The 24,432-nt window shown below is 38.7% G+C and overlaps 1 protein-coding gene and 2 long non-coding RNA genes across 3 annotated transcripts in view; 2 read left to right on the forward strand and 1 right to left on the reverse strand.

Moving 5' to 3' along the window:
• The first annotated feature begins 1,777 nt into the window (after positions 1–1,777).
• Positions 1,778–2,079, forward strand: LOC112846650 (uncharacterized). The gene is made up of 2 exons (XR_003219838.1): positions 1,778–1,809; positions 1,952–2,079. It is a non-coding gene; the product is annotated as an uncharacterized LOC112846650 (long non-coding RNA).
• A 13,000-nt stretch (positions 2,080–15,079) lies between these two features.
• The window catches only part of galnt18b (UDP-N-acetyl-alpha-D-galactosamine:polypeptide N-acetylgalactosaminyltransferase 18b), an 86,346-nt gene continuing 76,993 nt past the window's right edge, over positions 15,080–24,432 (reverse strand). The window contains exons 10-11 of the mRNA XM_003442373.5: positions 21,495–21,659; positions 15,080–15,749 (exon numbers count right to left, since the gene is read on the reverse strand). Coding sequence (XP_003442421.1) covers positions 15,603–15,749; positions 21,495–21,659 — 312 coding nt within the window. The 3' untranslated portion in view covers positions 15,080–15,602. The remainder of the gene's footprint in view (positions 15,750–21,494; positions 21,660–24,432) is intronic.
• LOC102080358 (uncharacterized) lies at positions 20,895–24,429 on the forward strand. The gene is made up of 3 exons (XR_268977.4): positions 20,895–21,066; positions 21,140–21,198; positions 21,536–24,429. It is a non-coding gene; the product is annotated as an uncharacterized LOC102080358 (long non-coding RNA).

Consider the following 24,432-nt stretch of genomic DNA (forward strand, 5'->3'; position numbering starts at 1 on the left):
GAAAGATTCAGAAAATAGTCTGAGGGTTTGTTTAAACAACAGAGTGTTTCAGTTCTATTTTTGTATGCACTTTTATCTACATTTAGCATGAGAAAATCTTACTTTTACACATTTACAAATTGAACTAGACTCCATTGATCTCAGGACTGGCCAAGGTAGTCCATTCCATGTGCATGATATTCGTGCACAATAGCACATGCTCACAGCCAGATGCTGCGATGTTAGCATAGAAGTGAGTGAAGAGACAAATGTTGCAGGGAAAGATGCAAAAACATTACATTAGACGCTAACAAGAAGTGGCTAGAGCTAAAGCTATCAGGGTTGGGGATAACACATCATCTTCGGTATGAGCAAAGGATCAAGGCACTTTGGAGGAAAATTATGGAGATAAATGTAAAAGAGAAAAGGGTTGTTGTCCTGTTATCTCTTGAAAATGTGCTGTGGTATCTGGCAATATGATGTTAGCAACAGATCCTTTAAGTCTTGTAAGTTGCGAAGTGGAGTGGACGTTTTTTGTCCAGCACATCCAAATAGATGGATTGAGCTCTGGGGAATTTGGAGGGCAAGCCAACATCTCGAACTCTTTGTTGTGCTCTTCAAACTATTCCTGAACCATTTTCCTTTAGATTCATTATCCTGCTGAAAGAGGCCACAGCCACCAGGGAATGTCTTTTCGATTACAGAGTGTACACAGTCCATAACAATGCTTATATAGGGGGTACAAGTCAAGCTAACATTCACATGGCTCACACTACTGCCACAATTTTCTCTCTTTTCCCATAGTGCATCCTGGTGCCACGTGTTCCCCAGGTAAGCAGTGTACACACCTGGCCATCCATGTGATGGGATTCATCAGAATTATTAGTGATTTTTGGACCGGGGTTAGCACAGATCACCCAACAAGAGCTGCAGTTTTGGAGATTCTTTGACTCAACCGTCTCGCATCACAATTTGGTCTTTTTCAAATCTGTGTAGATCAGGCGTGTCCAAAGTCCGGCCCGCGGGCCAACTGCGGCCCGCGGTCCAGTTTTAATTGGCCCGCAAGTAATCTTATAAATAGAATAGAGTATGGCCCGCACTTCAACTTTTGCTTGAGTGTATTGCACTTCTTAGTTTTAACACCAGGGGGAGCTGCTGCTGATCAAGGCAGTTGCTCCACCAAAAAGGACAATCACAGAAGAAATTTACCCCCAAGTTACTAAACATGGCAGAACCAAAGAAGCCAAAGGTTGAGTGAATGCAGAAAATTTGGGAGAGTGAATATTTCTTCAAAGAATTCAAGGGGACGTGTGTCTGTTTTATCTGCACTGAAACTGTGGCAGTTATGAAAGAGTATAATGTACGACGTCATTATGAAACCAAACATCAGGCCTATGCATCCTACACTGGTGCTGAGCGAGAGCAGAAAGTAAAGCAAAGGGTAGCTCTCCTGCAGGGTCAGCAACAGTATATTTTTTTTCGTGCTCAAATTGTCCAGGAAAAGGCTCCAATAGCAGCTATGAGGTCGCCCAACTCATGGCAAGACATGGCAAGCCTTTTTCAGATGGAGACCTCATAAAACGCTGCCTCGTTAAAGTCACCGAAATAATGTGCCCGGAAAAAGTGCAGGACTTCAACAACGTCAGCATGTCCAGAAATACAGTTGTGCCACGCACTGAAGACTCGCCAGCCAACATTAAACTGCAACTGTCTGATAAAGCTGTGCTTTTGATTTTTACTCCATCGCATGCGATGAGAGCACCGATGCCACAGACGCCGCACAGCTGCTAATTGTTTTGCGGGGAGTGGACGAGAGCACGAGCGCTTTAGGTGAGTAAAAATATATTCCACAGTACCCGTGTGTTAATGTGCAGGTACACATGCTTCAAATATCAATAATGCGCATCAATTCTGTCACTACCCTGCTTTTGCGCACCACTTTCTTATATGCGTTTTTCTTGTTAACACACAGAGTACACACCGCTGTGCACAGCGCACGCACACGCAAAGTCAGCTGATCTCATCTGATGCAGATCTGCTCCTTGATCAAGTGACATTTGTCCGGATTTTTGCCACGAGTGGCGTCGGACCAGCACCGCAGCTGGATGGCCCGATTTACATACCCAGCGCAGCTGATACTCCAGAATAATTTACTAAAATTATATGGACTCCTGTTATTAAGTCCAGTGCAGTCTGTTAATGTTGATAACCGTTTCAAACGAACGTTAATAGGTGTGTTGCTAAGCCTAAGAACTTAAATAACAAGCTTGAAATGTCCCCGTCCCATTTTCCCCTTTATTGTTTTTTCTCTGTGCTGTAAATCTTCTGTCCAAGAAGAAATCTGCTGCTGTTCTGAGAATGAGCTACCAAAGCTTTTTCTGAATAAATTAATAAAGATCCATTTATGAAAAGCTGTGATGAAGGCAGTTTTGTCTTTAATTCAACAATATAACACATTTGACCACTTTTAAGTGATTTTTAATACACTACAGTTAAGGTTATATACCTAATTTCTAGTAAGTGGCCCAGCCCCTCCTATATTTTTATGTATGTGGCCCTCAGCGAAAAAAGTTTGGACACCCCTGGTGTAGATCCTTGCTTGACCATTTTCCCTACTTCTAATGCATGTTGCCATGGATGAAACAGGGTTATTCACTTCACCTTTCAGTGGTCACAATCTTATGTATCTTATGTATGTATCTGCTGATGTATGTTACATTGAAACAAAATAGATTTTTGTTTTTATATGTTGTCAGTTTTTGTTGTTAGAAGGAAAATCAGAAACGGTCAAGAAAATCGGTGCATTGCTACTTAGCTTGAACTGCAAGCAAACTTTTTAAACAAAAAAATATTGTGATTGTGGATATGGTGGGGACAGATTCACTGAAGGTTCCTCACTCTTCCTCTGTCTACCTTAGATATTTGGTCGGTTTGAGTGGTTGTATTTGGCTAACAGTGCAACAACTAGTCACATCAGAGTGTCTTTCTAGTTCGTGCAATTGAGCATCAGCTAGGAAGCATCCCAGCTTATACATGCTTCTGTCTATATCTATCTAAGAGTAAAAGTATTTTCTCTTTTTACTCTTAATAAAAAAATGCAACCTTTGTTTCTTTGTTAGTTTGTGAAAAGAGGGTGGCTTTGACAAGATTGTAACAACTGGTAAGGCGGTACTGTTTTATGATTACATGGACTGAACCGAGAAGTGGTTCAAAAAGTAAATACCACAAAGTTGTCAGATAGAAGCCTATTTCAGAGTTTCAACATGGCAAGCAATCTGTTTTTCCCAGACCTCATCTAATTGAGTTCTGTAAGGACATTCAGAAAAAGGCTATTGATGGATTTTCTCCTGCAATATACAGGGGATTATAGCTTGTTGTGTGGTGTGTGTACCCTGGATAAGTTCAGAGTCAGGTGGTCATAGAAATGAGCTTCTCTCTTTCTGCAGCACATACCATTAGATCAGTGCTCTCCATCTGCTTGACAGATGCTGTTTGCAAGAAATGATTAATTTTGCATCTAGGTCAGAACATTTGTTTGGAGCTTTGAACATCAAACAAATGATAACATGAAAATGAAATCCAAAAAGGATGCAAATGAAAGATGAGAAGGATGTCTTCTAACTTAATTGAGCCACTGTTACAGATCAAATTAGTATTGCTCTTTAGCTTTATCTGTAGCTGTGCTGCTGGATATTCAGACACACATCATACAGATTTTTCCATTTAATTTGCTGCAGTTTTCAGCGTGTTATTAGGAACAACATGGTGCACTGCATTTGAAATGCCAGCCCAGAGTTGTAACCTGTAGTTTAGTATTTATGTATCAGGCCAGTGTATAATATGTATATTTTAATTAGCCATTACTAAAATTGTGGTTTGCAAAATGTTTTTTTTAAATATAAAATATCCTGAAAAATAACGAGTGATGAGTGTAGTTTTTCCAGCTGAAACGCTCTGAAGAAGCTGAATGGCAGTACTCAAGTACCCCAGTTTCTATTGAAGAGCACTACTTCGCTTGCTCTGTGTAATTGTTTTCCATCCCTTACAGATAAGACCATGGACAAAGTAACCAGAGATACACTGTGTGAGGCAGGTGCAGAGAAGCTCGTATCTCCTCTGTGTTACCATTCGGTACCATCTCAGAACAGCATAGTGTTTAGGAGTTGCGTGACTCCAAAGATGACACATTAACTCAGCTGTCAATAACATGAAACCACACGGCTTTTTGTGTTCACAATGACAAAGTGAAGTCTTTCAACAAGCTCATCCAGTGGAAGAACAGAACCTGGATATCCATTGTGATGCGTTTTTCTGTTTGGAGGGTTGGGGGATCTGTGCGCTGGGAAACAAGAATAGAAATGGAGTTTTGCTCCAGTACTCACAAGATGTCTTTTTCAACATTGATGTGGGAGTGGAGGGGGAGAGTCTAAATCCAGATTGAAGTGATTAGAGCGTCTAGGACGTGACTTCATGAGTATAAGCCTTTTCCCCTTCTTCAGATGAATGCGCTGTCTGAGAATTTTTCAGGTCAGGGGTGTCAAAGGGTATTTTCAGTAATCAGTCTGAAGTCAGATTGTTGTATAAGAAAGAGGAACTATAGATATGTGTCTGATCTAACCTAATGCACTCTATGTATGACAGCCTCAGACTGAATCAGCCTTTGAGTTGTGATTAAATTTTGATTAACCCAAGCTGTCTCAGATGTTCCTTGTTCCTGTGTGATTTGACAGGCAGGGCTTCACTGAGGCAAAACGCCATAACTTCTTTCTTCAGAAGAGGATTTCCTGCTCTGGTTAATATTTGAAGGGCCTTCTTTAAAAAAGTGGTTGCAAAAATCAGATGTGGAAAGGGATAGATGAGAAGATTAGGATTACCTACTATAACTATGATCTAGTTATCTTAGCTTAGCATAAAGACCAGAAACAGCCTGGATTTATTCATAAGTGTCAAAGCACAAACTTACAGTTTAGACAGTATTAAGAACACTTTTTTGGTTTGGTCACTCAAGATTTAAGAACTGGCGTGACTCTTTGCTTTGGACACGCTTTGCTCTTTCTATTTTCAATCTGTACCGAGGTAACTGGAGCAGTTTCTGGCAGCAACTTTACATTTATTGCCAAATGCGAGGGAGGAAAGTCATCACGTCTAACTTTCAGTTGCATTGTAAATAATCCATTTCCCAAAATTTCACACTAGTTCCATAAACACATCTTGAAAACTGTGTTTTACATATATAATCATTTTAACTGAAGCATATATATATGTGTATATGTGTGTATATGTATATGTGTGTATGTGTATGTGTATATGTGTGTGTGTGTGTGTGTGTATATATGTGTGTGTATAGGGAGAGAGAGAGAATGGTAAATGGCCTGTATTTGTATAGCGCTTTACTAGTCCCTAAGGACCCCAAAGCGCTTTACACATCCAGTCACCCACCCATTCACACACTGGTGATGGTAAGCTACATTGTAGCCACAGCCACCCTGGGGCGCACTGACAGAGGCGAGGCTGCCGGACACTGGCGCCACCGGCCCTCTGACCACCACCAGTAGGCAACGGGTGAAGTGTCTTGCCCAAGGACACAATGACCGAAGCTGTCCAAGCCAGGGCTCGAACCGGCAACCTTCCGATTACAAGGCGAACTCCTAACTCAATGGTAAGCTACTCAATGTAGCTTACCATTGAGCCACGATCGTGGCGATCGTGGCTCAAGAGTCAAATAGATTTAAAAAATTGGGATTTTTATCATTTATAGCTCATTTAACCTGCTACCTTTCTCTATGCGAAATATTTGATTGCTTAAAACAGCTGTTATCATTACATATTAATTAATATTTAGTTAAATATTTGCATATTTGTTATTAAATTATTAAAGTAGTTCTAATTTTTTTCAACATTCTTTTAATTTTCGAAGTATTTAATGGGGAACTGCCGTGAATTGCATGCACAGTCTAACATTTCAGCTACACAGGTGGTATCCGGAGCTCAGGTGGGTTCTTCCAGTTTAGTTTTGTTCAGGACGTTTGACTCCTTAAATTCCTTAAACTCAGTAATACAAGATTATGATCAGTAATTTGTTGAAGGGCAGCCGATAGATTTTAAAGATGACAAAAAAGAAAAAAGAAAAATGCAGACAATCTTTCCATGAAGACACATTTGGCTCCAGTATGAAGTTACTAAAATGTAAAAGCAAACAGAATGCAGACATCACAGTCAATACTCATTTTCACAGTTTAATCTGATTTATGGGCTTCTGAATGGAACCTCATCCATCACTGTCAACATCCAGTTAAACTGTAATGAATAAAATGTCACCATATCTACATCCTTTCACTTGTTAACACATACTGAGTGGAACAAGAGCAGTACAATGAGCCGTTTAAACATATGCGTTAATGGCTCAACTGACTGGCAGACACAGAAAGAAATTGTTTCAACTCGTGAAAACAATGTGGAAATTAATGACCCACAGTTCTAAACTGGGGAAAAAGAGCACACATGTAAAGATTTCAGAACTGCACTAATCAGTGTTTTCACAAGTTTGAATTATGTGGAAGGTGAAAGTTGTTGCTGAGAATTTCAGCTTTATTTCATTTCATAGCAACAAGCAGCATACTTTTGCAGTCCATTTTTGCTGCCAACATACAGAAAGAAGAAAAATGTAAATGACTGAATAAAGCGTTAGGTCCTAAAACCTAAACCGATTCTTCTTGGTGAAGTGAAGACAATGAGTTCATTAGTCTCAGAGCCCGAGGAAAGAAACTCCTCCGAAGTCTGGTGGTATGGCGGGAGATACTTTGGGTTGAGTAAGTATTGTCTCTTAGTATCCTTTGGGCTGTGCACAGACAGCACACAAATGTCAATTATAAGTGCATGGGTGCTAATGATGTTCTGGGCAGTTTTAATCACCTGCTGCAGAGCCTTCTGGTACCGGGCTGTCCACACTCCATACTATTTGGGGCTCTTTTAAGTTTGGATGCTTTCTGTTGTTTATCTGTACACGTTAGCAGTAACTTGGTGCCAGAACACAGCTTTCTTTAGTTTCCCTCATAAGCATAATACTTACTGAGTTTCCTTTACTAGGGTGGATCATGACAGGTACCTTATAATATCGAGTCCAAGAATCCTAAAGCTGTTCATAGTTTTGAGCCATAGTTTGTTCGCCAGTCTACCAGGATTACCTGTTAATTTTTAATGGTATCATCCTAAAAACATCAAAAAGTAGGCACACATAAGAAAACTGCACAACTCATTTTCTGTCAGTACTCATGAGTCAGTTTTTACAATAAGGTTATTAATGTCTACACTTTCTACTGCATCTGAAAAAAAAATTATAGTACACTAAAGAGTAGTGCATTCATTATTCACTGTTGTATCTAATGCTATCTAATTTTATGTCATTATACATGGAATTATACAAGTTGTGCCACTTTAAAAATCAAATTCCTACCTGCGCTCTCAGCTTTTTGTTTCAGTTGTCATTAGTTTGATGGCACAGGTTAGGATCAGTTGTTTATTAGATGCAATGGATGCCTTTTCACCATCCATTAGTGCTCTTTTTGCTTGCTTTTAAACAGTTATGGTTACAGACTTACCTTTCACCTTTTTATACTCATATTTTGAGTGTTTTTGCCATAAATAGAAAAAAAAATATCTGTAAGCACTATTGATATCATTGTTATTTTAATTTTTTTTTCTTTTTACACACATTGTGATAATATCATTAATTCTTTTGGCTAGTGTTACTGTATGTGTTATTATGTGAAAGCCCTGCTGGCATCAGTTAAAAATCTCCTGGTTGGTCAAATATCAGCTGATTCTTCCTCTTGGTTTTATCCAAGTGGGGAACTTCAAGTCTGCTGCGGCAAATCTTTCACCCTCATTATGGTGTTTTACTTTGCGCGCAGCGCACAAAGATATGCACAAAAACAAACAGATTCGTTAATTTGCATAGGTCATTCCAGTGCAGGATTAAAAGGGCAAAGATTAAAGGTGCATCTGTATCTGAATGCAATTACATCCTGTCAGGTCTCTTCAGTTAATACGCTCACCTATGGTCTGGTTCTTGGGGATATCTGAGAATATGCAGCTTAGGAGTTGTAGCCATGGAAACGCAGTTACAACACAGATTCATTCTCACAGAAAACAATTAACAGTGACATTTATCCACATGTGAAACATTTTGGCTGCGTGGTGAACACAAATTTAACGCCCACGTGCATTGTTCTGGTGAATCTGTTTTTCTGCTTAAACATTCTCCATTACATTTCTGGCTTGCAGTACATTGCAGGGGAAGATTCGTTTCATCTTTGGCAGGGTTTATGTTTATTTTTAACGCAAAAGTGGCTGCTTTGGCTTTTCCCTGTTTCTGCTTCTCTCTCTGTGTGTGTGATGTCCCACACACCCTGCAGTACTGACAGCTTCCCCTCAGCTACCTGTGGCTCACCTACAGGAGAGACAACAGAGAAAACTTTCTGTCTCAATCCTAGGGGGTGTTCAGATAGTCTCACTTCTGACAAGCTGCTTCCTTTTGCCATATGGTATTCTAAACTCAGTTGAATCCCCCGATCACATCTTGACTTGTGCCAGGAATATATTCCTCAATGTTTCATGCTTCTGTGTCGAGGGCAGAAAATAATGACAAGATGTGATAGGTTGTCTCTCAGAGCGTGCTCCCTTAAGAAGCAAAAAGATGAATGTTAGACGTAGAAAGAGACAGAGATATCGAGGGAAAAGAGAAAAGAGGAGGCGCGCTCAGATTTTATTTTAAGAAATGGTTTGGCATTTTGGGAAATGTGTCTATTTGCTTTTTTGTTGAGTTAGAACAAGTTCATACCATCTGCATATCTCTACAGTTTAGTGCTGTGCATACTAGAAATCATTGGCTAAAATCACTCACAGTCAGTACAGCACTTATACTGTACCAGTTGTTACTGAATTGGTTGTTTCTACACATTTTTTTTTTATCTGTGTTTCTTACCCCACTTAAAATATGGTGGTTGGGACTGAGGTTAAAGTTCAGATTTAACCTTAAACACACAAATGCAAATATTACATTAGTTTGTGATGTTTAAATTTGTGTCTTTCCTTTTATTTATTGGAAATATGCTGCCATATTGACTATGTTACTCTGGAAAAGGGGAATTTTAGGTCTTACAGAGACTAAAATCTGGATAACTAAAGGACATAATAACAAAAAGCAAAACTACACAGGAGTCATAGTTTATCTGCACTGAGTAATAATAACTGATAGTTTAGTTTAAAGAAGCTATGGAAGCGATAATGATTTTTCCCTATTACAATATTTTAGATATGGGTAATAACAAAAGCATAATAATAATAAATGGACAAAAATAAAATAAAATTAACACTGGGGCAAAAAACCTGTGTCTGGCGTGGTTTTGTAAGCACTGAACCTTTCTGAGCAGTGAATACAGTACTGTGAATACAGTACTGTATTCAAGTGACCCAAATTAATTTTGACACCGTGATTTTCAGTGTTTCGTGTCATTGACCAGTGACACTCTGGCTCAAACTCTCAGCTCAGAAAGCTCAGAAATAATTTGACCCACAAACCCCTGTAAAATGGGATGGATGGATTTTGTTACCTTTGAAATGCTCTGGAGTTTTCTGTTCCCCTCTGCGTCCAATCTTCATGCTACAATAAGTTCTATGACATGAAAGCAGTAACCAACTTCTGACTCTGAGTAACAAGTGTGCAAATAGATATTTTTCTTTTCCTCAAAAGATCAACTGTTGTGTTAAAAAAAAAAATCACACACTGAACTAAATTGAAGAAAGACGTGCAAGAAATAAGATGACTCAAGAAATAGATTACACTTCAAATATGTGTAAATTACCAGGAACTTATCACATACTTGCACAGGATCAGATGCAACTTATATTCAGCAGCAGTTTTTGCTAATTACGTGTCAAAATGAATAATATAATCAGAGCTTAATTTGATTGAAGTTCACATAATTGTTCTGTTTTACTGAAAGATTGTATATTAAAGATGACTAGCAACTGTTAAATAACCCATCAGTTTTCAAAGTCCTGTTCTGTATAGTGCATTGCATGTTCATATAGTATTGACCTGTCAGTGACAATGTGGGCAAACCCTAAAGCAGGCTTTTGTTTATCTTCCTTCTGAACACTGATGGGGTCCATAATTTACAGAAGAACAATGAACATGAAGTATTAAACAAGTCTCTGTGAAAACACTAGCTGGTGGTGGAGTTTCTCTCTTTGACTGGATCCATTCACTTACAGTCGATTAATGGCAGCATATAAGGAACTGCCGGAACAGTTGCTGTGAACTGCGTTGATGTGACATGCAGGTAATTTCCAGTGAGGTAAATGTCAGGTTACAGCGTTAAGTTATAACACAGGGTTTCAGCAGGGTTTTGTGGTTAACCATTAGCAGCTGTCACCATGTTGGGATTGGGTAAAGTTTACAGGGTTATAGTTACAGCGCTTTTTTCTGCTAATGTGCAAACATTTCTTTCCCTTTCTCCTACGGCTTTTTAAATTTTTATTTGTTTTTAAATTGGTTTCCTTCCCTGAGCTGCCTTTGTGATTGCCTGATCGGTCCCGATTAGTTTCACCTGTTCCTTGTTACCTTGCCCTCCTGCCTTAATTAGCTCATGCGTTTTCTTTGGTCTTTGTCAGGTCGTCTGTAACCATTACCCGTGTTCCACGTCTGTGCTTCTCGCCTTTGTCCCTCATGCTATTTTATGCTCACTTAGTGTTTGTTTTTGTAGACTTTATTATAACATTTGTTGAATTTAGTAATCTTTGTTAATGATGCTCAGCTTCATATTTGCATTTATCTTTGCTGTCCTCTCTTTTATAACACATAAAAAATACTTAATTGTTATTTTCTTCTTAAACACAGAGTAAAATCGTTATTCATTAACCTCTACAAAAAATGTCCCACAACATAAACAAGGGTTTCAGCAGCATTTTTATGTCGGACTTCAGGTCTGAACTGAGTGGCAGGAAAAAAAATCAATTAAATCAGTAAAGCAGGGAGAAAAACGGTGGGGAGTCAGGAACTCAAAACTTTTTTTCTGGACACATTTTCACCTAGAGAGCCACTTCATTTACTCAACTGTAAACACATTTCCTTCAGTGCCCTTTGGTACATGTTAGTTATTAAACATTTCTGATATATGCTTGTACAAGATAAAATCAGAGCTGCTAAGTTTAAATTGAAGAAAACTTTTCTCCCTATGAGGAACACCAGAAAAAAAAACATGTTAAAAGTCAATTTTTGCACGTGTTAAAAGTCAGTTTTTAATTCCCATAGCACGAGAAGTGACTGTAATTTTGCAAATGCTATCTCTCAAAGGGAAGACAGGCATATTATCACTGTGGCTTCATCAGAATCAGGCCAGCGCTTTTCTGAGAAACTGAATGTGACTCATTGATTCTCAGACAAGAGCTGCTCCACAGCTCCATCTCTGTGGGATACATTTAGATGTAGCTGTGTCTCCACATTTACAGGAATTTAATTCTCTGCTGTGTACTTTGTAAACCCTTTATCGAGTTATTCTGAGGCACACGATTATGTGCTAAATCAACAAGGGTGAAATATGCATTAAATACAATGAATTTCAAGCAAATATCCAAACAAAGATCCCCCATTAACAGACATGCCCAGCTTAAAGGTGAAAGGAAGGTTTACAGAGTGCATCAGCGGGCAATCAGGACAAGAGCTCTGCTAAAAGACGATAAAAGTAATGTGCATGGGAGCACTGTTTTGGAGTTCTTTCATTCAAAAATTAAAGCGTGCCGAGGCGCTCTTATTGCATATATTAGGACGTGTTAGTGGGGAAGTCCTTTTGATGAAAGTGGGTTTCCATGTATATTTAATGCCATGGTTTGCTGAGCTCTGCTTGAATGTGAATAGTAACGAGGACTGGCATGTTGGAAACAGTCTGTGCCACTCGCCTCGTCCCCAGGTGCATACAGTCAGACTAGATAGCTGCCCCATTTCTCAGCTTCTGCCCCAGCATTTGTCAGTACAAACTGACAACATCACTGCCGTAGCTCTGTACCTTTTAAATGTTCTATGTGTGTGTTTTACCTTTAGTTAAATAAAAGGTCTCTTTGAAGGTCAAATCTCAACATAGAGCAAAATTTCAGCCTCAGCATCTTGTTGCTTTTTAATTTTAGTTTTTAACCGGTCCTTCTTTGGAAAGCTCGGACGCTCTTATTTAATTTTTTTCCTTAGCAGTGCAGCTTTCTCTCTTACATCGTCACCACTGTCTCATCTTAACCTCCAGGTAAACTTGTGTTCTTATATAGAAACATTAGAGTGAGGCTACTTGCAAATATATCATATATACACATAAAACACACTGCAAATATTTTAAAGTATAGATTTAGGAAGATTTAAAACCAGCATTACCCCAAATAACAAGTAAAGTGTCGCAGTGTCGCAGCAACTCCAAGTGTTAGTGGTAGATTGGACCAGACCATGGTTTTGTGTTTTGGTAGGTTTGCTGTCAGGCAACTGATGATGCTCTAGAGTTCAAAAAGTTTGTGCTACATCTAAGTGGGTCAGTTTGCTGAGTGGCTTCTTTAATGTTTAATCTTCCTTGTTGTTGACAGGTAGCAAAAATACATTTTTAAACAACTAAACTGCAATTTTTACATCCCCAAGTGAAAGCCCCAACATGGTTTCAGCAGGTGTCTGAAACCTAAACAAAACCATTAGCAAACCATTTCCTGAAAGAAAGTGATTTGCAAAAAATTCAGAAAATGGTCTCAGAGTTCAAAGCGACACCATCACAGTGCTTGCTTTTTCCAACCAACAGCCTAAAGCTGGAATTACTGAAATGAAGTGGAGCCCATTTGCATGTTTAAAAAGTGGCAACTGTGAATTTTTGCTGCATTTGTATATACAATTTCATCTGAAGAAAGATTTTTCGGTTTTTGTGATGCCACCCTGTGCTCTGAGGAAATTTATACAAAAACTTGTAGTTAAACATTGTCCACATTGTCTGTCTTGCCTTGTCCTCCTCTGTCTCCCAGATGGTTTCGAGTCTGTTTGAACTCCCAACAGTTATCTCTGTTATCTGTACTGGTTCTGTGCCACTTGCAGTATTTCTGTATTTGTGATTTCTAAATCCAACAGGGCATTATGAAAGAGGATTTGGACTTACCCAGACAACTTCAGGGTTAACCCTGGGTTTTCCTTATTGTCACCATGGTAACTTATGTTGCCGGCCTAACCTGCTCCAAAGCAGGTCATGTTCCTAGATTAACAGATAGAAAATTACCACTTGCTGAACAATTAGAGCTAAAAAAACCAAATCCTGTTACCATTCCTGGAAGTCCCTCAGACTTCTGTGCACAGATAAAAGGAAGGTCTAAAGTGTTTTAACATCATCTAAAGTCTTTGTATTTCCCGGATGAGCAGCAGTAAGATGTTTAGAGAAGATAAACACAACTCTTCTTTGATTTCGTTTCCTGTTTGCTCAAAAAAACTTTTTTATTTTAATTTCATTCCAATCATTTTATTGCTCTTTATGCATTACTATATGGTCAAAAAGTAAAGTATCCATTTGTACTTGTAAACCATCTATCAAATTTTGGATGTACACTATGTTAATCACCAGACTGAAAACTACAACTGATATTACGATGGGCATAACATCTTATGCTCATCCAAATATCAGCTTAATGAATAACTCCATCAGATTCTCCTGTGATTTAATGACAAAGTATTGCTACTCTTAACTTCTACAGCATTTTGTCCAACTTTCCCTCCTGGCTTCAAATAGACAATGTTATTAATTAAGTAGGTCTCTTCCAGTCTTAACACCAAAATTGTTTGGATTGCACACATTCATGCAGCACTTTTAACGGTAAATAACTGTACAGTGCTTTTCCTCATGACACAGTACTAGCTGTGTAATGAAAGCGTTTAACCTCTTGATGTTTTTCTAATATCATAGTTTTATCTTCCTGTTTAAGATCAATCACACTTCTGCCTGTGGACTTTACCATTTTTCTAATAAGTCAGGTGATGCCAACGCTAACCCCTTCCATGTGAGTGCACTTGTAGCTAGATCGAAAAACTCTGGGTTAAATTATCAAGCTGATAACCGCCTTTGTGTAACTGCTTAGCCTGACTGACAAGTTAGAGCAATTGAAGCCAATAATGGAAAGTTATCCTGGGTGTGTTGAGCTTTGTAGCACAGTGTGTAAACAGTCTTTTTTGATTTTTAAAATCCTGTCCTGTCTGCCAGCTTTTGCAATCAGAATTGTGATCTAAATGCACTTTGGTGCCAAACACACTTTGCTTCAGCAAGAACAGCTATATAAAATCTCTATAGGCTCCTGTTGTTCATGTGAATCTTTTATCTGTTTATTTAGTCATTTCTATTTGTGTTATTTCAGTTATTACATTATATGTTGTACGTCGATGTCTAAGGCAGGACAGGCAGGAAAAAAAGAAGCAGAGGGTGGGATGGGGGAGATATAATAAAATGATAAAGCACAAATAGGAGTGCACAGTGTATCGCCAACTGCTGTTGCTGTAAGAAAAAAAGCCAAACGCACAGCTCCTGGAACACATAAATCAGAAAATATACAGATACATAAATCAACAGTCTTCTTGTAGTATGAGTGTATGTGAGAGAGAGTGTGTTAGAATGCCTGTGTCTTTATCACAAATGTACTTAATAATGACGGTGGAAACCCACAAGAATGCCCACCAGGAGCCAGAGGCAGACAGAGATGGACCCAGGACAACCGCATCATCTGCGGCCAGCTAGAGGCCAGCCACCCTGGTGCGAGTCAAGAATAAAGTCCCAGGGCCCCAGGCACCACCCCGAAGCAGCAGCAACACAACTCATTTTTGAAGGTACTATATTGGGTGGGTGTGTCATGGAATGTACAGGATGGGGGGGGGGGACACCCCAGCCTCTGGGTAATGCACCGGCCACCCAAGGCCCTGTGTGTATGGTGAAATGTGTTTGTTGATTTGATTGTAAGCTTGAATCCTTTCAGCTGATAATTACTGCTATTGACCTGTTATTTCAAATACTTACCTTGGAAAAAAAAAAGGCACTGCATTCTATAATTATTGAGCGTTATTCCAATGTTATATTACAAATATTCAAAAATATTTACATTTAGAAAATATCAATTTCAGATTTATTCCAATATTTTCCACAACTGTACAGCTCAATCGCATAATAAACCTACAAACCTGAGACACTAAAATAAAAAATAATTACAGCAGGGACAGATTCAGAAAGCTTGCTACACAGTAGCAAATACTAACAAGTACCCATTACATATTTGAAGTCAACGAAAGTCTGACTGTACTGTATTTACCACAAAATATACTAAATATACTACATTGTCAGATCTGAAAAATATCTGCCAACTATGGCTGTTCCTTTAGGCAAAATAAAATGTTTAACATTTATGATGTGATGTCGACCGGCTCTTTAGAAGACATCGTGGCTCTCAAAATGAGTGCTCCCGCTTCCTAGACTTTCACACACAGAGACTCACACTTGCATACACAAATGCACACAAAAGAGATGACTTCATTCAGTCCAGTTGCTATTGACTCCAGTGTTTCCTTCGGCAGTCAGTCATAGGGAGCTGCTAAACAGCACGTTTGTGATGAACCATTTCTGTCCGGTGCATTTCTGCAGAGCCAGTTGGTAGCCAAACTCATTGTCACTGCTTGCTACAAGCTCTAGGCATCTCTTTGATTTCCTGTTTTGAATGGATCCTCCCTGAAAAGATAAAAGCAGGCTGGTTAAAATTGTGCCAGAATCCAGAAGAGAAAAAAAATGTGTGCACAATATAACCTGCATCCTTTTAAACCCACACTGCTGTGAATGGTTATAGATGTAAGCTGCTGAGGAGCCCTAAGCTGGGTTTTTTTTTGGCTGATTCACACCATCCTCACTGGGCCACCAGATAGCATCAACATGGTTAAGGGCAAAAACAGCATAGTGATTACCAGCTTTGTCATTAGCTTTTTTCCTAGCAAGGCTCTGGATAAAAAAGGCTTGAATCAAAAGAGGAAAACGGGACACAAACACAACAACACACATCCCAGACAAACAGGAAGAGAAATTGAAACCAGGGCATGAAGGACACAAACACCTCATATTAGGTTTCAGAGCTATTACAATATTGTTTTAAAAAAAAACCCTTCATTTAATAGACAAGAAGTCTTTGATTTATTGGAGGATGGGACATATGGAGGAAGAGCAAAAACTAAGGTCCAGCAATTTATAAACTTTAATATGACAGCTGCTGCCAGAGTCTGAACAGAATGAGACCATCAGCTCAGTAAAAATATTGAAGCATGTCTTCATGAAATGAGGCAGGATTTTCTCATTACAGTGTCAGGGCTGACAAAGGGCAAGTGACTGAAGAGGAGGCCTTCAACAGTCAATACAGTGTGGAGAGGGCTGTGTGGGGAGAGCTCTTTTCAGTGCTATGAGAGGAATGCAAAGGGATGTGGGAGGAAAAAGACCCAAGGATTGGACAGGCTGTACAGGCCTGGTGCTAAATTATTCTTTCTATGTCTTCACGAGTTTTGGCCTATGTGTGAAGTCCAAGAGACATTTTTATAGATAACAGATTTGCAGTAACTCTGGGAGTGGACATTTAAAGACCATTAAGACATGCACCACCCGATGGGGCTCTGTGTGGCACAGTGAAGTAAACAACCTAAAAGATTCGAGCTGTATAGGCACAGATGCCCATTCCTGATATAGAAACAGAATATTTTATATGACAACAGCCTGCTATTCATTTAAGATACTGTTAAGATATGGTTTGCAAGGTCAAATCTCATAATGAAATCTGACTACAGAACCAAAAAATGGAAAATAAGCTCTATTACTTCCACAGTTTCAGCCCTGTGCTCTTCGTCAGGGTGCTAGAACCCCAGTAAACAGGACCTACACTGAGATATGATTATTGCTATTATTTAAATAAGGTGCCTTTGTTTTAGTGTAACCAGCCATTACACTAACTCACCCACAGTATCCTAAATTCTCATTGCTTACAGAACAGTTAATGTCTAATACGCTTAGACTTCAAATATAGAGAACAATGGCTGCTCTATTTAGAGCAGACACCTTCAAACTGTCAGGTTTCCCTAACCAAGAAGAGGAGGATTTTTTTCACAGGAGCGGGGGGCGTTAAACATGAGGCACAGCTATTGGATGAGGTGAAGGGTACCAGAGGGGCACACATGTCTTCTCCATAAGCACATATAGCGACAGCTGTAGCTGTGATACGATGTAGAAGAATATTGCAACAAATAATTTGGTATTTCCCCTGGGCTGACTGCATTGAGGGGGTGTGCAGTAGCAATACAACCCCCCAAAACACTTTTCCCTTTTCATTTATTTTTATTTTTTCAGGTTACGTTTGTGTCATTCTGAACATCAGACTATTTGAGGTTTGTTTATAAATGTTGCACCTTCTCTGATTTTTGAAATGAAAGCTGGGATTAAAGCCCATCCTCCTGGGTTGTACATCTGTAAGGCTGAAAGTACAACATGCTTCCAGTCCACAGGCAGTCTGTGGACGGCCCGTCTTCCTCCAGAGAGTGTTTGGTGTCAATCATGCACAAAGTATGTGACACAATTGGTCTGTCGCCTATTCTTGCTTTTGCTGTTGTTGGTCCATCAGGCAGCCTTGGAGAAGAGCGAGGTTATAACATATAAGAAGCTGAAGTGAAATAAAATATAAAAAGCAGTGAAAAGTTTGCACTGTAGTCACTGTCTGCATTTGTCATGCTGTATTTTTTGATTTTTTATATTTTTTTTTTTAGTCATGCTTCACTCTCTTTCCTATTCCGGCCCACTTGTCAACCAATCAGAATTCAACAATAGACAGCATCATCCACATTCAGCAAGGTGCAGGAAAATACCTCTCTCTTAGCTAACTATATGGAAATCCATTTACAAATGGACACCATAAATTATGCAGAAGAGCTGAGGGGTGTATTATGAAGCGAGGTTGCTGCTCAGGATGCTAGGCCATGAAAAATGTCTCTCTTTTTACCTGGCTGAATCACCATGGTAACTAATGCTGAACACATAACCTGTTTGGGAGCATTCTACTATCCTCCCAACACCAGGGCTACTAAAACCACTGAATGAAGCGCAAAATGTGCATAACAATGTCATAGGAGTGGTGATGCAGATATCATAAATGTTGTTATATTTCATTCTAATCTGGTCTTAAGTCTCTTAACTGAGAACACACACAAATTATAAAACTTGAAATAAAATGCTTATTATACTGCTGTGTAATATTTGCAAGATCAACGATTTTCTGCAGCATTATCCTATTTGCATAAGTGTTGCATTATACTGTTTTTTTTTAATGACCACTTTATCATCAGCATCTTTTTGAAACATCAAATGACATGTGAAACTCAGAGCTTGAATCACTAAACAGGGTTTAACAGAGAAAGTTGATAATGACCTTCATGCCCATTATCTCCAGCTGGAGTTTTAATTTTTATTGAACTAGCTAAGGCTAAAAAAAGTGGTATGAATAAAAAAAAACTAAGTTTCTTGTAAAACAAAAAAGTTTGGGAACCACTGAATTAACTTAACATGCATGTCTTTGGCCTAAATAGTACCGGAAGAAAACATGCAAACTCCAGATTTACAGTGTGTTAAAAAATAAGATAAAATAATGATAAAACTTAGGGCATGTTCATACCTTCATAAATGTCTTTTTTGGATAATTATATAAGTACATTTGTAACTTAATCCGGGGATGCAGCTATTTTTCTGACTCTTGCATTGAGGGATGACATCTTTATTTTCAATCCTGCCTGCAAAACAATTGTCCCATTGATTTGCAAACTGGGGAAACAGACATCAATAAACACAATGCAAGACTTATCGGAATAGCTGAACAAACCGAAGACCTGGGTAATGATTCACAGAGCTGGAACATGGCCATTGTAAAAGCCAGAATCACTGTAAATCTGTAACACTGGGTGATAAAAGTAGAAACTCTGGGTTTTAATCAGCCAACTTGTCTACATGAAATCTTGGTACGCTTTCTTAAAATGTGTGGATACATATCATAGACAGGGCAGCTGTTACTTGAATTGTAACAGTGATTAAAAAAAAAATGCATCACCCACAAATTATACAACCAAACCAAACTCTACCATTTAGGTTTTCTTTTTAATCTACCACCATGTGAGTAATCTTTACATGAAAGCAAACAATTCATTTATTTTTCAAACTGAGGACAATGGAAATCACACTGTGGCTAATGAGAGGCTTTTAGAGTGAGTAAAGGAGGTGAGGCAATTTTCCACGTTTCATTAGAAAGAGATTAAAAATATCTTTATCTAACCAGGTTTTGTGCAGAACAGTGCAGCATTCAAATTAAGATAAATCAAAGTTTTTTTCCTCTTATTTGCAGAACACTCCTTCTTTCAGAGTTGGAGTAGCTGCATCAAGGCAATCTATTTCTGCTGAAGTTTGACTCCTTGTGCAGCTAAAACTGTGTCAATAATTGATGCCACATTTCAGAGACGTATGCTGCAGCCTTGCTGATATGCCCTCATTCCACTTACTAAATTATACAAAGTTAACTAAAACTGCCACGTAAAGATCAACAAGGGAATGTGTGACATATGATCTTGAGCGTGTGTCTGTTATGCCAAACCAAACAGACACAGGTCTAGAGGCACTGGAGTGAAAACAGTGCTGTTCTTGTTACACCAAGCCCCTTAAAAAGAACTATTTTGGGATTTTATACATAAAAATGAAAAAGAGAACACGAATCTGATCGTACTCTGACAGCAAAGCAGAGAGTATGTGGAGCCAAATGAAAGCACAAAGTAAATCAAAATTCCCCCAGTTCTATTGAAATACCACTGAGCTACTAATGAAGTGAGACAATCATTAATTTTCAGTGAGTCTTTGTGTCCAAATGAGCTGAAGAGAACTTAAATTGTAACTTAACCACCTACATGATTATAATCTTTTTCTGAATGCTTAAACTGATGCTTGGAGTCTAAAACCAAACAGCTGACTGTGTGGACTGTAGATTTTAGGGGATCCAAGATGCATAACGCAGGAGACAGAGAAGCGAGCCTTTTATGGTGGGAACCACATCCAAAAAACACAAAGAGAAAAGCAATCCGAGCACAGAAACAAGGCAGGAACACACACTGAACTTAGAAAATGACATGACAAAGGACAAGTGGAAGACAGGACTATGTACTTTAAATGGAATGTGAGATTTTAAGTGCTCCCTTGATTATTTTTCAATTCAGTTTTATTTATATAGCACCAAATCACAATGACAGTAGCCTTATGGTGCTTTATTTTGTAAAGTAAAGACCCTACAATAATACAGTGAAAACCCCAACAATCAGATCATAGCATGTGAGGCAGGTATGTGGCCACAGTAGGAAGAAAACACCCCCAATTTTGACAGGAAACAACCAGGATGAGTCCACAAACTATAAAAACAAAATGGGAAATAACAAAAGGACCCTACTAAATACTTAGACAAGAAAAATAACACTGAACAAAGAAAACGCTGAGGAGGCCAAAGTGATAGACTAAGAGAAAAAAGGTAATAATATCCCAAAACTGAAAAGTAATACAGCAATAATGAAACCAAGGCAGGGATTTCAAAATAAAACCGTTACAAGAATCCAAACCCCAAAACAGATGAGTCAAAACTTTAAATTAGGGGTCCCCAACTCCAGGCCTTGAGGGCCGGTGTCCTGCAGGTTTTAGATCTTGGATGTAGGGTCAACACACCTGAATCAAATGATTAGTTCATTACCAGGCCTCTGGAGAACTTCAAGACATGTTGAGGAGGTAATTTAGCCATTTAAATCAGCTGTGTTGGATCACGGACACGTCTAAAAACTGCAGGACACCGGCCCTCGAGGCTTGGAGTTGGGGACCCCTGCTTTAAATACTAGAATATAGAAAACCCAAACTCACATATATAAACTAATGATTCAGCACTCAGAGACAGCGCACGGCCCTGGAACCAGGACACCATTAACACTTGTACCTTAAACCAAACCAAGTGTGTGAATGCCCTTTTTTTTTTTACTATGACACCCTTTTTACAAAACTATAAACAAACCTCTCTTTCACAGGTTTGAGAAAAACATCTCATGGATGTGAATAAAGTCTGATGGCCTGACCAACAAGGAAGGTGAGATTAAGCTTCATTTATTCTGGGTTTTTTAAAATTTTTTAGTGAAGTTTCTTTGACTTTCTTCTCAGGCACTTTCTATTGTTTGAGGGGATTTACTGAAACCTCGGTGTTTACCACAGAATTGTCACTGCTATGTGTTGCAAAATGAATGAACAACAGCCACAATTTATACTTTCAGTGAAAATTTGGTGCTAAAATGATGGATGGTAATAATATGATAATGAGTTTTCCACGAAGTGTTTGGAAGAGCTATTTAAGGCTTTTTCTGGAGATCTGTGCTGTGGGTTTTTTACCTGAGTGAAGAGCCAGTGGAGTTTCATGCGCTTTTCTGCAGCATAGCTGCACTCAATGAGGCGGGGTCTGCTATTCACATCCACCAGGCACTTGTTGTCATCGTCATCAACGGTGGGACTGAGGAGCCCGATGTGGAGCCGCTGAGCACTGGTGTAGTAAACATTCTGAAATGAACACAAAACCCTGCTATAAGCAAACTGCATGCTCCTTTACTGTGCATGTTCAGACGGGCGTTGTTGACATTTAGATAATGGCCCTTCTCCAGCTGTATATGCTATACAGGTATTAAACTATGCAGCAAATGAGGCTTGCTCTTGGGTTTTCTTTCAGTATGAAAGAGAGATCTGTGAGGCTGATTTACATGCATTAAAGATGCATATTTATACTGCTTTCCTGACTGAACACAGGCTAAAAGATAGACCAGGCGAGGCAACAAAAGAAGCTCATTGTTAATTCAAGAATTGGGGGGAGAGAAATAATTGTGCTTTCTCTGATGGAAACCTTCCCAACAGCTTTTTTCAAGGGCAAATGTTTGCTCATATTAAGCTGACAAAGCTGTAAATCATTTGCAAGAAGGAAGCAAAAGAACGAGTTATGTATTCACTGACACAAAACTTGCTTTGGTTTGGTGAAGAGCACACAGAGTGAAAAACACGACGTCTTGAACAAACATAATGTGCTATGCTGGGTACCGATATTATGAATGTGCTCATTCGTGCAGGGGTGGAAGGTAAATAAGTAAACTCCAAACTCTTTGATTAATTAATTACATTTTTTAAAAATAAAAACATGTTATGTTAGCACTCGTTTTTTTTTTACCAGAGATATTTCAAAAAGATAAAACTATATGACCTTTAACAAAAAAGCAAAATGCAGCTGGACGCCTAAAGCAATAAAACGAAATTAATGTCGCTTTGTTTTCTTTTTTTCCCCCTCTCCCACTAATCAACTCACCAGATTTATCTAGTGACCCACTGGAGGGGCACAACGCCCACATTGGCTGCCACAGTATCTAACTGTGTAGTCCAGAAAACAGTTAAAATTAGCTCCACGCCTCCACCTCGACCAGCCATAAAAATAAGAATAAAATGCTACTTACACATCAATGGATCAGTATCAAGTGTCTGACTAGACCCCTTTGTATGCAGAGCGAATACAGCGTTACACGTTGTGCTGTCAGCGCTGTGGTTTTACATGAGCAGAACTGTGACTCTAGTATTTTCACGTTGTTTACTAGTAGACTTACAAAAGTAAAGGATCCGGGTACGTATACTGGCAGCTTAAAACAAAGGGATAAAAACAAAGCTCAAAGGTGAACACATTAATTGGGTAGCAGAATTTAAATGATAAAGAGGTGCAAACATCAATGAAGTAGTGAAGTCACCAGAGTTAAACTGAGCTTGAAGCAGACAATTACACAGGAACTATGTGGATCTGGGGTACAGATTACCCTCCTCATCCCCCCTATTATCAGTCAAAGATACTCAAAATACTTTCTTTTATTAAAGTTTTATTAAAATCACAGAGTTAGATTGTATTACTTTTACTCTAATCATATTTGTCTCTTAATTCCCAAATTACTTCCCGCATCTTTTGCACCAGGCATTAAAAAATCTGATAAGTGTGATTTACAAAAAAAAAAAAATTATCTGTGCTGCTCACTTTTGGAAATGTGCAAGCTGCCAGGCCTTTGTGGCAGTGGCTTCTGTTGTTGCTGTGCTTAAGTCGGTATGTTTTATTACTGCTCGAGCGAGCTGGAGGGCTGTATGTTTGCTGACAACATGCTCTACTGTGGGAGTGTAAGCTTTGTATTACTCTTTCTTTCATGTGTACCTTGGCAGTTTTCTTTTAGCACATTTATGTACTGCTTTTACCACAGCACTTTGGACACAAAGTCTATAAAAGCAACATCTGCGGAAAGTAGCTGATGCTTAAAATGACTCATTCTGACCGACTAGAGCATGCATTTGCAACAGTCATTGTATCTGTACCAATATAAAAGCAATCCAGGGACTAATTCCTCCCGATGATGTAGCACTGAAACATAAAAATAGAGCAGACTAGATTTGTCTTGCAGCAGAGATCCCTAATCTCATTAGAAATGCTGGTGCTACTCCAATCCTTTGTTTGATATGCCTGGATTTATAGCTCAAAACAGATTTATAATTAACAAGTTTTAAGTTATTTAGGTCTGAAAAAAGAGCTGTTTAAGCAGAATATGGTAATAATAATTATTAACATTCCTAAAGCTTACAAATATATATCACCGAAGATTTCTCTGCGATAAATTGTACAGTGGTGTAAACATCAACACAGGCCACACTGAGTGTGAAGCACATCCAGTAGTTTCATTTAAATGGAGAGGGATAATGTCAGATCAAACCACACTCTATGAGACAAGTTTACAACAATCACAGCAAGGTTAAACAGTCTGAAAACAATCTGCTCAGATGTAATAGGATGGAGGGATCGATATGCTGGGAGAGACTGGAGAAAGCAAATGATAATCATGCTGTACTAACATTTGAAGACACAAACTCCCTCCTATTTGAGCTGACATATATCCTGAATAAGCAGTTCAGACAAACAGCAAATAAAAACTGATTAAAAACAAAAAGAGTGTAAAAAGAAAGCTGGAGACAAAGATTAAGGTACAAAATAATGTAATCGAAAACATGGTCTTTGCAACTTGTTTTGTTGATGATGGGGAATTTTATTCTGAGCTGGATTCCTTCAGGAAGGTTCACAGCTAAATTGAGGTGTATTGCAAGTAGAGACAGGTTTAATATGTATTTAAAAACATCGGGGACTGTTGCTCGAGTTATTTTCCTAAGATAAAACAAGTTTGGGTAAGACAACCCAAGATATATAGGCATTATATTCAGTTTTAGTATTTGCTCCATGCTGAAGTGAAGCAGAGACAGAGGTTGTATAGGA

Source organism: Oreochromis niloticus, linkage group LG1 (assembly GCF_001858045.2).
Source record: "Oreochromis niloticus isolate F11D_XX linkage group LG1, O_niloticus_UMD_NMBU, whole genome shotgun sequence".
NCBI lineage: Eukaryota > Metazoa > Chordata > Actinopteri > Cichliformes > Cichlidae > Oreochromis > Oreochromis niloticus.